This window comes from Camelina sativa, chromosome 12, assembly GCF_030686135.1.
Source record: "Camelina sativa cultivar CO46 ecotype springtype chromosome 12, ASM3068613v1".
NCBI lineage: Eukaryota > Viridiplantae > Streptophyta > Magnoliopsida > Brassicales > Brassicaceae > Camelina > Camelina sativa.
In genome coordinates, this window is record NC_141891.1 from 35387201 (window position 1) to 35402181 (window position 14981).

The following is a 14981-nucleotide window of genomic DNA, read 5'->3' on the forward strand; positions in this document are numbered from 1 at the left end:
GAGTAGAATGGAAGCCATGCTTGAGCAGCTTTTGCAAGGACAGGAGCAAATGACAGTGACTTTCAATGGGAAGCTTGACAATGTCTACACTGAGCTGAATGGGAAGATAGAAGCATTGAACATTCATGTCAAGAAGTTGGAGAATCAGGTTATTCAGACTGCTGGGTCTGTCAAACGACAAGAGGGTTTTCTTCCTGGAAGAACTGAGTCAAACCCTAAACATGCTTGCAATGCCATATCTGTGAGGGATGAAGATGTTGTTGAAATTGCTTCTGCGGAACTGGGTGAAAAATCGACAAAATTCTCGGTTGTAGATGATGGTGTCGATCGGCACCACCTGGGTATCGATCAACACTCATCTCAGATGGAACCAAAAGCTGCGAAATCTCAAGTTCCAACAGTTGAAAGGGTCTACAAGCCTAAGGTTCCTTTTCCCAAGCCAAGAAAGTCTAAGCAAGAGATGGAGGAAGCTAGATGCAAAGCAATGATGGACAAGGTGATGATTGAGATGCCTTTAATTGATGCAGTAAAGCTTTCACCACCTCTTAAGCGGTATGTGAAGAGAATGGTATCCAATGGTTTGAGCCCTGAAGGAGGAGCACTTCTTACAAAAGATGTCAGTGCAATTCTGTTGAACCAGCCTGTTCAGAGGAAGAAGGAGAGAAAACACGAAGTGGTTGTCTCTGAGAAAGTGAGTGCAGCAATTGAGTGTAGGACTGCAGAAAAGTTACCAGATCCTGGAAGCTTTGTACTTTATTGCTCTATCTCCACAGGAAGGTTTGCACACTCACTTTGTGACCTTGGCTCTAGCATCAACTTGATGCCACATTCTGTTGCTGTGAGACTTGGGATGACAGAATTCAAGCCAACTCAGATTTCTCTTATCTTGGCTGATCGCTCCCGAAGAATTCCTGAAGGTGTTTTAGAGGATATTCCAGTTAAGGTTGGCAACTTCATGATTCCCACTGACTATGTGGTGCTGAAGTATGATCAAGAGCCTAAAGATCCTCTCATCTTAGGAAGATCTTTCTTGGCTACAGCTGGTGCCATCATAGATGTGCAGAAGGGACACATAACACTGAATGTGGATGGATTGAGTATGCATTTTGAGATGGATAAGCTGAGGAGGGCTCCTACTATTGATGGACAGACTTTTCTGTTGAAAAAGTTTCTGCAACACGGGCATCAGGCTCAGTGTCGATCGACACCAACAAGGAGGCATCGATCGACACCCCTCCACGACCGCGACAAAGCTTGTCCAAAAGTGATGCTCCAAGTCAGAAACCTGTCCCAAACAGAAGAGTCATCAATCCACACTCCAGAGCCCTCAGGTAAGGCAAAGGTACACCTCTCCTTCTCCTAAACCTCCTCCTATCATCAACAAGAATTTCAAAGAGAGAAAAACTGTTTTGCAGTTAACCAAGCCACGAGATTATCGTAGAGCGCTTGTTTCTTCTGTTGATGATTTTGCAGGACATAAGAGAGGCAAACCAATCCCTAAATCCCACCCTGGTCTTGTTCCTCACATCCTTGGCAAGCCTCATGCACCTAAAGCTTATACACCACCTTGGATGAAGAGGACTTCACTGCCACGTTCTGATCCACCGGATGCCTGAGCTCCAACACAGTCAAGCTAATGACTGAAAACAAGCGCTTAGTGGGAGGCAACCCACTGGTAGGTTTTTCTTTTTCTTCTGATTTTGATTTTTGTTTATTTTATTTCTATTTTTTCTTTCCTCTTACTTGATAACACTGGGGACAGTGTTGTTTAAGTCTGGGGGAGGTTAGTTACTAACTATGATTTCTGTTTTTGAGTTTCAGTTGTGTCAGTCAAAACCATAAAGTTTGAGTCAAATTTTTCAAATTTGTCTTTTTGTTTTTGGGAATTATGATCTTGACTAATGATTTCTCTTATTTGGCTAACACTCTAATGATTATTTGTTTATGCTTGATCTCAGAACTGAAGCTTAGAAGACTATGAGCCTTATCAACAATCCTTAAAGCCCTTATTCAATGGATATCTGATTAATCTAACGTTGTCTCAACTTTTATCAGGATTTTAACCGGACTTAATCGCTTACTTTGGGGTTGGAAATCAGTGGACTAGACTTCTTCTTCAGGCCATACAAGACAGTGCAATTTTTCAAAGTATGTCTCCCCTCTCTCTTCCCTTCAGTGCTTTAAAAAAAAAAAGAGAAAAATCAGAAAAAGAGGATAAAAGATGAGATGATTTTGATCAGTTTAGAGAGGTAGGTAAATTACTAGTGACCCCATTATTCTACTCTTGATTCAAATGATCACACAAAGCTTGGAAGCGAGGGGTAGGTAAATTACCGATGACCCCGGTATTCGCTTACACCTTTGCTTAAAAAAAAATATCCAAAAAAAAAAAAAAAAAAATGGAAGTGAGAAAAGGGAGAGGAAAGGAGATGTAAGAAGAATGTCTTGGCCTGAAGAGAGTCCACATGCCACTGATCAATACATCCAAGGTAAGAATTCACCTTATTTATGCTTTAATATTGACTAATGAGATGACAATGGAGATTTCAGAGATTCCAAGGGATTGTGGGATTTGAATAAGGAATGTTGATGCTTATCATGGTTGAGTATAAGTAGTAAGTTCTTGAGTCAGGTAAATGAAGAGTGTGAATAAGAATCATCATGTAATTGAGTGAGTTCCATGTTTTCAAACCTCTTTCACAGGTCTAAGTTTATGTTTTGCTTGAGGGCAAGCAAACGCTAAGTCTGGGGGAGTTGATATATCATGGTTTTTATGGTTTTTAACCATGATATAAGGAGTCTTTTAGTGTCTTTTCATTTGTTTCTAGATTGTTTTTGAGTCTTTACAGGTTTTTAGCATGGAAGGAGCAAAGTGGAGCAATTTGGATCAGTTTGGAGCAATAATCCGCAAGAAATCAACTTGGAATCGACCAGAGGAGATGGTGTCGATCGACACTGCCTTAGCATCGATCGACACCCAGTCCAAACCGACGAGAGAGCCAAATTTGGAAGTTTTACAAATCTGCCCCAAAGTTTTCCATATTTGCAAGACTAGTCCCTAACGTGTTTTAGGACATATATATATAGTTTTTAGGTTTTCCAAACCCTTAAGTTGTATTCTATCAAGTTTTATTTTTCTGCAACCCTGTGAGATTTTGAGAGCTTTTGGGAGAGAGATCTGAACTGCTTTGAGAGAAGAATTCTTAAACTCCTTCCTTACTCTTTTAATTTCTATTGCTTATTATTCAGAAAGATGCTTTGTTCTTCATTGATTATGTCTGAGTAGTTTGCTTGTTAGGTTTAGGGTTTTTCACAGGGATTTTATGAATTATTAGATCTGCTTATTTAGGATTCATTATCTATCTAGATCTTCATCTTAGGTTGTTCTTCATATTAATCCTAATTGGCCATCTAGAATTAATACTCAAGGAAAATAAATTGATATGAGAATATAATTGTTTTCCTGATAAAACCTTTTAATGAGCAAAATTATTTCTTGCAAAGAGATTTGATTTAATAATTTTGTGAATAGTCTAAACCTGATTTTATTGCTGATTTTTTAACCTAGAATTTTACAAAGAGATTTGGATTTTCTGGTTTTAAATTTAGATATTATTTACACTGAGAACTGATTTAATTTACAAAAGTGTTTAGAGTTCTAGATCTGTTCTTAATTGTTTGAATCCTAATTTATTTTATTGATTTAATATTTCATAATTTCCTGAGAAATTCCCTAGGCCTAGCTTTTTGATCTTCTGAATTTACAACAGCTTTTATTTAATATTTTGCATTGTTTTTATTTTAATTCAATTTAATCTGTTTAGCTTAATTATAAAACTCTATAATTTATTGTGTAGTCTTGAGTCCTTGTGGAATTCGACCCCTAAGTACTGCATTGATCTCTTAATTTGAGAGAGTAGCTCTAGGGTTTAATTTGAGCATATCATTGTTCAACATATACTTCTTCTTGTAAGATCCCATTTAAGAAAGCACTCTTCACATCCATCTGAAACACCTTAAAGTTCAGAATGCATGCCATTCCTAAAAACAGTCTTATTGACTCAAGCCTTGCTACTGGTGCAAAAGTTTCTTCAAACTCTACACCTTCGATCTGAGTATAACCTTGTGCAACTAATTTTGCTTTATTGCGAACAACAACACCACTCTCATCTATTTTGTTTTTGAAAATCCACTTAGTACCAATGATATTCACATCTATTGGTCTACGAACCAGTTCCCAAACATCATTACGCTCAAACTGTTCCAGTTCTTCTTCCATGGCTATAATCCAAAAATCATCTTGAACAGCTTCTATATGGTTCTTTGGTTCGATCATGGACACAAAACACTCATAGAAAACAGTTTCTAGAGTTGTAAAGTAACTTGTCATCTTCTTAAAATCAATCTGCACTCCTCGAGTCTTCATTTTCTCATTTAAGTCCCCAATAACATCAGATGCAGAATGATTCTTATGAACTTGTTGTACTTCTTCTGGTTTTGTAACAGAACTGTCCAACTCAGAAACTTCATTGTGGGCTTGAGTGATGCTTACCTGTTCTGAATCACTGTCTGAATCAACACCTTGTACAGCTACAGATTGATTGTCAAAGACTACATTTACTGATTCCATGATTAAACCTGTACGCCTGTTATAGACTCTGAATGCTGTACTACTCTCCGCATAACCCAAAAACATGCCTTCATCACTTCTGGAGTCGAACTTGCCAAGATAATCCTTGTCATTTAAGATATAGCATTTTCATCCAAACACATGGAAGTAACTCAGATTTGGTGTTTTGCCTCTCCACAACTCATAGGGTGTTTTTGTAGTATCTCTTCGGACATAAACTCTGTTAATTATATAACAGGCAGTGTTCACTGCTTCACCCCAGAATTTCTTAGGAACTTGATTTCCATGTATCATTGCTCTTGCCATTTCCTGAAGAGTTCTATTCTTCCTTTCTACTACTCCATTCTGTTGTGGTGTCCTTGGTGCTGAGAATTGATGTGCAATCCCATGCTGTTCACAAAACTCCTTCATAACCTCATTTTGAAATTATCCACCATGATCACTTCGAATTTTCTTGATTCCTCCTCGTTCATTAAGTAGCTGTAAAGCTAAAATCTTGAAGATGTCGATTGTATCTGACTTCTCACGAATAAAACGAACCCAAGTGTATCTGGAGTAATCATCAACTAAAACAAACACATATTTCTTTCCTGCTAGGCTTTCCACTTGCATTTGGTCCCATTAAATCCATGTGAACCAGTTCCAGAGCTGATTTTGACTGAACATCTGGAACCTTTTATTGCTGAATTTTGACTTGCTTTCCCTGATTACAAGGTCCACACACCATATTATCTTCTCCTTTAAGCTTAGGTACTCCTCGAATTATCTCTTTATTCACAAGAGTAGCAAGGTTTCTTGTATTCATGTGTCCAAGTCGTTGATGCCATAGATCTATACTTCCTCGAGCACTGTAGCATTTGATTGAATGTTTTTCCCACATGTAACAATTATTCCCAGATCTTACACCGTATAACTTGACAGTAACTGACTCATCCAGTGCTTTGCAATCAATTTTTGTGAATAAAACTGACAATCCTTCATCACAGAGTTGACTAATGCTTATTAAATTTGCACGCAATCCTTGAACTAGATAGACATTCACCAATTGTGGAAGCTCTGTATCACGTGTTGTACCTTTGCCTTGTATGAAACCATGACTTCCATCTCCAAATGTTACTGTGCCTCCTTTCAATTTCTTAATATTCTGTAGATTACTCTTGGTTCCAGTCATATGTCTTGAGCAGCCGCTGTCAAAGAACCAAGGCTTCGTGTCTTCTTGTTCTTCAGTGATCATAGCCATATCGCACATTGGTTCTGTTTCTTCTTGTTCTTCAGTAATCATGGCCATATTGCATCTAAACCCAGATCCAGAAGCTACCATTGATCCCGATTGATATAGGTCAGCTTTCTTCATCCAAACTTGTCTTCTAATTCCATTCCAGAAGAATCTTCCTTGTTGCTTTAAGGTACAGACCTTCTGCCAATATTTGTAACAAAAACGTTTGTAGTGACCGATTTTCTCACAGAAATAACAACTCAAAGATCCATTAGAAACACCATAAGATGTCTCCTTCTCAGACTGATCGGCTCCAGCAGATACGAACTTGGTTGTCTGTGATTTAGCTCCCTTGTTCTCAGTAAATCCCAATCCTCTATGAGTTTTCTCAGTTCTCCCATAGCTCAAAATTTTGTCAAGCTGCTTTGTTCCTGCGAACATATGAATCTTCCTATGTTGTTGATCTAATTCAGATTGTAGTTCTGTAGATTTTTTTCTTTCTTTAAGTAGCTCTTCTTCAAGCTTGTCTGCTTTTGCAGATAAGACCAACTTCTCCTTCATCAAATCTAGCGAATCTTTAGCCAGCTTTTTCTCATCCACCAATTCATTCTGTAATGATATAACAAGTGCTTCTAAACGAAGTTTTTCAGTAATCAAACCTTGATTTTCTTTTCCTAGCGAAATAAGTGTATTTCGCACTTCTTTGTAACTCTAAACAATGTCAAGAACTTCTTCTCCTTCTGATTCTGAGTCAGTTACTTCTTCCCCATTCTCAAATTCAGTGATTCCCACCATAGCTACTAAATTAATGAGTTCTTCTTCGCTGCTGCTATCACTATCTGACTCATTCTCAATGCTAATCATAGACTTTTCTTTCTTGAATTTAGAGTTACTCACACATTCCTCATGTGTGTGGCCAGTCCCTTTACAGATTGTGCACTTGGCATCTCATAACTTGATTGTTGGACACTCTTGAATAAAATGACCATATCCCTTACATTCATGACACTGCATATCAGCCTTTTTGTCTTCACTTGTCTTCTTGAATGAATTGTTCTTCTTTTGACCTTGACCTTGTTCTATCCTTCTCAGAGCTCGATCAAATCTTCTTACCAACAGACTCACAGCATCTTCTTCTCCTTGATCAGATAGGTCTTTGCTTACTGCTAGAGCTATTCCTTTTGGTTTCTTAATCCCATTAAGTTCCATCTCGTGTGCCTGTAGCATTCCTACTACTTCACCATAACTGAGATTATCTAAATCTTGTGAGACCGTTAAAGCTGTTTTGTATCCCATGAACCTAGATGGAAGACACTTTAGAAACTTTTTGACTAACTTTTGATCCTTATACGTCTTCCCAAGAGTTAAGGCTTCTTGTGCTAGAGCACTCAACTTTGAACTAAAATCTGAGATTGATTCATGTTCCTCCATCTTTAGATTCTCAAATCTAGAAGCCAACATATCCTTTCTTGAACTCTGCACTTTAGTTGTACCTTCATAATGAATTTGAAGGATATCCCATGCTTCTTTAGTAGTTTCACACCCTTGAATCAACTCAAACTGTTTTCTCCCAACACTGCAATGAATTGCACTTAAAGCCCTTGAGTTGTATTTTGATCTCTTTTGTTCGTCATCAGTCCAGTCTACCTCAGGTTTTGGAATTCGCTTGCCTGATTCATCCTTGATCGTTGGTTCCTCCCACTTTTCTAGAACAGTCTTCCAAGCAAGACGATCAATACCTCCTATGATGGATTTGATCCTTGACTTCCAAAACCCATAGTTTCCATCATCCAAGATGACTTTATTGTTGTTGATCAGATCTCCGTAGCTCTCCATATTGTCCGCAGAATCTCACCCGTAATATTCTGAACAAGTGCCGCTCTGATACCAATTGAAAGTGTGAGAACTTATGATCTGAACAATGAAATAAAGATTTCTTTAAACTCTATTTTGATTAATAGAAAATCTGTTTACAAGTTTGTTCTAAACAATTTTCTAATCTCTCAAAACTCTCTTTAAAAAAACCTCACGCTCTCTCTATGTTCTTAGCTCTTTTCTTTTCTTAAAGACTAAAACTTAATAGCTAGGTTAACTTTCTCTTGTTTGTGCTAAAGCTTACAATCAGCCTTAGCACCCTATTTATAGAACTAAACCTTTGCCACATAAGAGGCAAACTGCCTATTCTAATCCTAATAGGAATTGGACAATTTCCTTTTTCTTTATGCTTTAGGAAATTTCCCTCTTTCTTCATGTTTACATTCCTATTGTAAACATGAAGCTCTTTAATCTTCCAGAAGCTTCTTGGGCCTTCTAATCCTGTGTAAATCTTCCAGCTTGATAAACGCCGATATAAATAACCTGACACTCTGTTTTTGTACTAATGCTGAGTTCTTCTGAAGTAGTTCATCCTCTTGTTCAAATGTCGCATCTTCAGATGGCAGATGCAACTCTTGTTTTTCAACATAAACAAGATAAGAAGTTATGACGTCTGCTTCGATGGACCTTTTTCATGATATGCTTGCTCTGCAAATGCAACAAGTTCAACTTGATCTTGGTATAGTCTTGCTGGATGCAAAACTGTCAACAAATACTTAATATGAGCACTATTGGAACTGTGTTGGACATTTTGTGTTTTCTACATCACTATATATTTAAACCGTTTAATCTAAACCAGAGTCTAATATACCTACTTCACTATGATCTCATGATTTTCTCTGTCCACAGATAAAGTTTCTCGAATGCAAATATCAAAGAATTGATGATTATTTTCTCTGTCCATCTTGTAGAGTCACCCAGCGGACAACATTTCCTCGTCAAGTGGTATAGTATCTATTTAACTTTGGAGTTTGGTGTGTACCATTTTTTTTATTGGCTTGAGTACCTTATCGGCTCTATCATGTTTTTTCCAGGTACTGTGAGGACATGGATGACTTTGAGATACTGATGCATGCAACAGAAAAAAGTTCATGGTCTTAGAGAAATGAGGAATCAAAAGACTTTAAGAAGACTATGATCTATACAGACGATATTGGAGATCTTTGCATTTCCGTTGGACATATATAGTGAAGGCTTTTTGTGTCTTAGCTAGTTCTTCTAGTGGACTCAAGCTTAATTGCATCTATTTTGTTGGCCATAACTTTGGTGTTTATGATCTTACCGCCAAAACTCTCACTACCTTGTTCACAGGAGATGATGTTCCCTTCCGGAACTTGGGCTTCCCTTACTGGCCTCCTCCATTTCTTCTCTCCTAATTAATCACCATGGCTCTTGCACGTGTGATTGCCTGTCTACTAGTATTGTAATTAAAGAAACAGACTGAAAGAGAAACATTGGTCTTCAAAAATGATAGCATATGATAACTTGATAATTATAAATAAGCGTCTAGAGTCTTCTGCTTCCTTCTTTGGTACGTGATACCATAACGTATCATTTTTAAGCCCAATGTTTCTCTTTCAGTCTGTTTCTTTGATTGCAACAAATAGTTCGTATTTGGTAAGATTGCCTTAAATTTCATACACTCCTCTTAATATTAGCAAAACAACTGACCCTCGATTGTTTGTCTCTTCACTGAACATATATTTTTTTCTTTTTTTGTCAATGAACATAATCTATATAAACAATTTTGAAGTAGAGACTAAAATTTATGTTAATAAGCTAAAATTTAACACCATGGGACCTGGGACAACAATAATTTATATATATTATTATAATTTACTCAACTTAATTAAATATGTTTAATAATCAAATATTGACGGTATTAACAAAATAGTAAAACAAAGATTTACCTGCGTTGTAATACCGAATTAATGATATTTTAAATTTGTATTAATATTGTTAATTCGACCTCTTCAGTTGAATATAGATAAACCAATTAAGCTGCAGCTTTTTCCTTCTTGCAAATCTAGTTTTTACTATTTAACTGGGATCAAGTGACCCCCTTCTTCTTGACAAAGACGTTTTTACTTGGACCGAACTTAACATGAAAATTAAAATCCAGAGTGACAATTGTAAACAGAGACTTTCAGAGAGAAAGAGACCAAAACAAAGAAGTTCGGATTGTGAAATAAAAATAAATAAATAAAATTCCGTAAAAAGCTGAAAAGAGACTTTTGAGAGAATAACACGACAGATGTGTGGAGGAGGGTCCGTTCTTTAACTAGACAAACTAAAATCCAAAGGACTTTTCAATCCCGAAATGAGTTTCGTAGAAGACAACAAACTTAACTATCCCTGGATTGTGAGACAGTCTCGCGTGTTATAAAATTATTGCTCGGCGTTTGGAGTTTGGTCCATCTTCATCTGCAGTCCATGAGGAGTGTTGTGTCATACGAAATACCAAATTTAAATACTAGTAAAAAGTAATAACATAGTTAGAAGTTAGACTCAAACTCAGCTTAATTTACGTCATCGCTAAGATTAATTAGTACTAATATATATAATGACCAGGATATTAAGAAACCACAATAAATGCTATATTTTACCAAAGAAATAACATAGCATTTATTAAGAAAGCTTAGAAAGCTTCTTAAAACGTGTTTACAATTGATTTTAGAAGACTTTACGTAAACAAATCTTCACAAACAGTTTTAAACATTTTCATATTAGATTAATATCTGTAATCTGTGTTTTTTTGAATAAAAAAAGTCTATCATCCCACTAACAAACCAATGAAGAAGTCTATCATCCCACTGATGCATACATTACATAACCAGTATCTTAAGTAAAACATACCATTACTTCAATACATATATCCAATCATAACTTTCACTTATTTGATTAGCTAGTTACAAAACTATATTGTGAAAATGTTTGAATATTAAATATTTGAAAGTCCTAATATTTCAGAATATATAATTATCCATTTATAATTTCTAATTTCAATTTTATTTTAAGATTCAAATTTTTGATAGAACTATAAACTATTAATAAACCAGAATAACTTTTAGATAAGTCTAAACATCTAATTTGAGAGAAACACTTAGGGGTATATTGAAACTATGATTTTATGGGATTTAGGAAATTTGGAATTTTGATAGATTTTAGGGAAGTTGATATGATTTAGGGTGAAATTCTTTCAAATCCCACCTAAAACCATGAGATTAGATTTCTATATTTTTAACTAAACAAATCATCTCCAATCCTCCAGAATCCCTAAAACTTATTAAAATCAAAATCCACAAACTGTTTTGAATAACAGTGGATTTTAAAGTAGATTTTTAAATCATCATTTCAATAACAGTGAATTTCATGAGACTTTTTAAAATACATGATTGAATAACATAGGATTTGTAAATTTTACACAAATCACTTAAAATGTCAAGTTATTATCTTTCTTAACATCTCTTCTGAACAATAGTATATACTTGCAATGCCACAAATTATCTTCTCATCCCATGTGTAGTGAGCATCGCCATGACGTCGTTTGACATGTTGCGTTGATGTTGTTGTCGGTGCAGTTATAGTTAGTCATAGAAATTAGAAATGATATTTGTGCATTTATAGTTTGTGTATTCAATTAAGTTGTACAACTAAAACAACCCCATTTTACCCAAAAAAAGGAAAAAAGAAAAATTAAAAACAACCCATCATAACTTACTTCAATATTTCAATCAAACTTCAAATACTCAATGGCCTCAATAAGCTTAGTTCAAGCTTCCATAGCCATCGTTTCCTTACTCCTTTGTTTCTTCTACCTCTTCAAGAAACCTCATAAAGGCTTCCTTAGAAACTGGCCAGTTCTTGGGATGCTTCCTAGTCTGCTCATGGAGTTCCATCGAATCTATGACTTTAGCGTGGAGAGTCTCGAGAAGTCTAACTTGATGTTTGTATTCAAAGGACCGTGGTATTCTGGAATGGATATGGTGTTTACTGCTGATGACAAAAATATTCGTCATATGATGAACTCATCAAGCTCCTCCAATTACACCAAAGGTCCTGACTTCAAAGAAGTGTTTGATGTTCTTGGAGATGGGATACTCACCGCGGACTCGGAGCTATGGAAGAGTCTGAGGAAAGTTTCTAAAGCCATGGTCGACCACCAAGGGTTTCAAAAGTTGTCAATGAGTACCACGAGAAAAAAACTCAAGGACGGGCTTGTTCCTCTTTTCAATAGTATAGCTGAGGAAGAAAAGGTCGTGTACTTGCAAGATGTGTTCAGGAGGTTTACGTTCGACACAACTCTAATTACAGTAACTGGGTGTGTTGATCCTAGATCTCTCTCCATTGAAATGTCAGAGGTTGGTGATTTTGGTAAAGCTCTCAACGATATAGGAGAAGGGATTATGTATAGGCATGTTAAACCAAAGTTCTTGTGGAAGCTCCAAAGATTGGTTGGATTCGGACAAGAGAAGAAGTTGTATAAAGCTAACGCCACTTTAAATCGAACTTTTAAGAAGTTTATATTAGATAAGAGGGAAGATATAAGATCAAAAGAGAATTTTAGTGGAGAAGGTCAGGATCTTTTGACATCCCACATGAAGCTAAATGCAACCATGTACTTAAAGTACCATAATGATGAGAAGTTTCTTAGAGACACCATGTTAGCTTTCATTCTAGCCGGGAGGGATACCACTGCTTCTGCGCTCACTTGGTTCTTTTGGCATTTGTCTCAAAACCCGCATGTTGTAACTAACATTCGCCAAGAGATCAACACAAATCTACCAAGAATAACCACGGGAGTTGGTGACCCCGAGAGGTCGTCTTATGATTCCATGGAGTTCTTGAACAAACTAGTGTATTTACGTGGTGCCTTGTATGAAGCAATGAGACTTCACCCTCCGGTTCCGTTCGAGCGCTTGTCTCCCGTAAAACCAGATGTGCTTCCGAGTGGGCATAGAGTCGACCCAAGTACGAAGATTGTAATCTTTATTTACGCGTTGGGGAGGATGAACGCAGTATGGGAGAAGATGCTTTGAATTTTAACCCCAAGAGATGGGTTTCGGAAACAAGAGGCTTTATAGAAGTGTCTTCCTCCAAGTTCTTTACATTTAATGCAGGCCCAAGAGCTTGCCTGGGTAAGGAGGTAGCTATGACTCTAATGAAGACAGTTGTGGTGGAAATATTACAAAACTATAATATTGAGGTTGTCCAAGGCCAAAAGATTGAACCAGCTCCTGGTCCTATCCTCCGCATGAAGCATGGTCTTCGCGTCAAACTTAATAAAAGATGCTCACCTTCTGCAATATAAATGGTCCAAATGTTTTTATGTTTATACTTGGGTTTCCTTCTATATGATTCTTTTTCTTTTTAGGATTAGAAAGAGTCACCATTAGTCTCATTCATACTAAAGGTTTTGTATGCATATTTATCATTTCAAATTAGTCACTTAAAGTTAAAAATTCCATAGCATCTTTTTTAAAAATGGGATAGTTCTTACTATAGCATCAAATTAGTTACGGAATGAGAGGATCTTTCAAGAAAAGTTTGCAAACCAACTCTCTCGATTAATTTATGAAATCAGAAGCATTAGTTGGCAACACTAACCATTTCGACCCAAAGAGACACTAAACCGACTCGGAAGCGCTCGTTGTTCCATGTGCTCATTCTTTAATGGTTCGGGTAGACATATCTCCGGTATTATACATTAAACTATTTCCGGTAGTGTTTTTTTTTAACCATTGGGCCATAACAAGCCAGTACATTAGTCAAATTCCTACATTCGTATAGAGCAGGACTCGATCCTTAGTGTGATGGTGGATTAAGAACTTATCATTGGCCAATGCACTAAGGTCACTTCACTATCTCCATACTGTTTCAAATTCAGATTTTGCAATTTATTTATTTATTTTAAAAACATGAAAATGGTATTTAATCTTGAAAATAAATAATTGAATAATATTTTTAATATTTGAAAGAGTACTATTCAGATCTTTCCAATTTTTTAAGTGAAAATTTTTTATTTATAAAATGATCCAAATATATTTATTTTTAACAAGTTTTCATTCTATACCAAATAAATTGTATTTTTAATCAATTTTAAATTTCATATTGTTATTTCATCCAATCAAATTAAAAATAAAAATTCAATAATAACTTATAAATTTTTTTTTTTCAAAAGAAAAGCTTCGGACCCTATTCTCAAACATGGTTTTCGAGTTAAACTCTATAAAACATAATCATCTTTAGGAATTTTACTACTCCTATCAAATTATTTGGTTATACTCATTATTGATAGGATAATGTGTACTTTCAACAAGAAATATATCGAAAAGTTAGTGTTAATGTTAGAATGGCTAAAAGTCAAAGTTTATTAGAAGTTTAGGCTAAAATTCATGGAAAATAGTTTTTTCTTATGATTATATTGGTAATAATTAATCCAGCAAAAAGAATTGTTCCCCGCAGGTTCAATGGAAAATGGAAATGAAATAGATGATAAATAGTTAGGATACTTTGTCTTTATAAATAAATAAGCGAGTGAACATTTTGTAAGTCGTACTAGATTCGGACCCGCACATACGTGCGGGATTGATTTTAAAAACTAAATTTACTAACATATTTGTAATCAATTTTTTAGAAATGTTATTAATATTCAAGATCCAAACTCTAATTTGGTTTAGATAAAAAGAATGATCAAATTTGTTTTTGTTATCAATAAAGACAATACATTAAAAAAAGTAGTAAGAAAAAACGGTATGTTTATTTTGGGACTGAAAATGCGTCTTGTCCCGTATATGTTAAGGTTTTTCTATCGTATAACTAAGGTTTTAATAATAATTTAACTATTTGAGATTTTATATTCTATCGTATAACTAAGGTTTTAATAATAATTTAAATATTTGAGATCTTATGCTGGTCTTTACGACCAAAAAAAAAAATTTACCTTTTTGATTTTTTCTCTTCCAATCAAAAATAATCTACTCCTAAAATGTAAAACAAAAAAATGTGAAGTTACAATTTATGTAATATATTAAAAAACAATTTATCTTTTATACCACACATATATATATCTTACACTATTTGTAGATAGATGCATAAATCTAGTACATAATGACATGTTGTTTTCATCTATATAATTCTAAATATAGTAAAATCAATCACAAGTAAAGTATATTACACATCAAGAAGTGCCTTGATTTTTCTCTTTCCTGTTTTTTTTTTTCAACCATACATTAATAAATTAAAAGAGCACTCCAAGAT

At 35.3% G+C, this 14981-nt stretch overlaps 2 protein-coding genes and 1 pseudogene across 3 annotated transcripts; 1 reads left to right on the plus strand and 2 right to left on the minus strand.

Moving 5' to 3' along the window:
• Positions 1-3943: 3943 nt before the first annotated feature.
• LOC147933104 (uncharacterized) lies at positions 3944-6710 on the minus strand. Its single transcript, XM_087477295.1, has 3 exons — positions 6564-6710; positions 5355-6455; positions 3944-4735 (listed from the first exon to the last, which is right to left on the minus strand). Exons 1-3 carry the CDS (start codon positions 6708-6710, stop codon positions 3944-3946), a joined length of 2040 nt encoding a protein of 679 aa, XP_087333421.1.
• Positions 6711-6794: 84 nt separating this feature from the next.
• LOC109128033 (uncharacterized) lies at positions 6795-7682 on the minus strand. The gene has a single exon (XM_019233707.2). It carries the CDS (start codon positions 7680-7682, stop codon positions 6795-6797), a length of 888 nt encoding a protein of 295 aa, XP_019089252.2.
• Positions 7683-11473: 3791 nt separating this feature from the next.
• On the plus strand, positions 11474-13054 carry LOC104732953 (alkane hydroxylase MAH1 pseudogene; annotated as a pseudogene). The gene has a single exon (XR_015575535.1). The product of XR_015575535.1 is annotated as an alkane hydroxylase MAH1 pseudogene (transcript).
• Positions 13055-14981: the final 1927 nt, after the last annotated feature.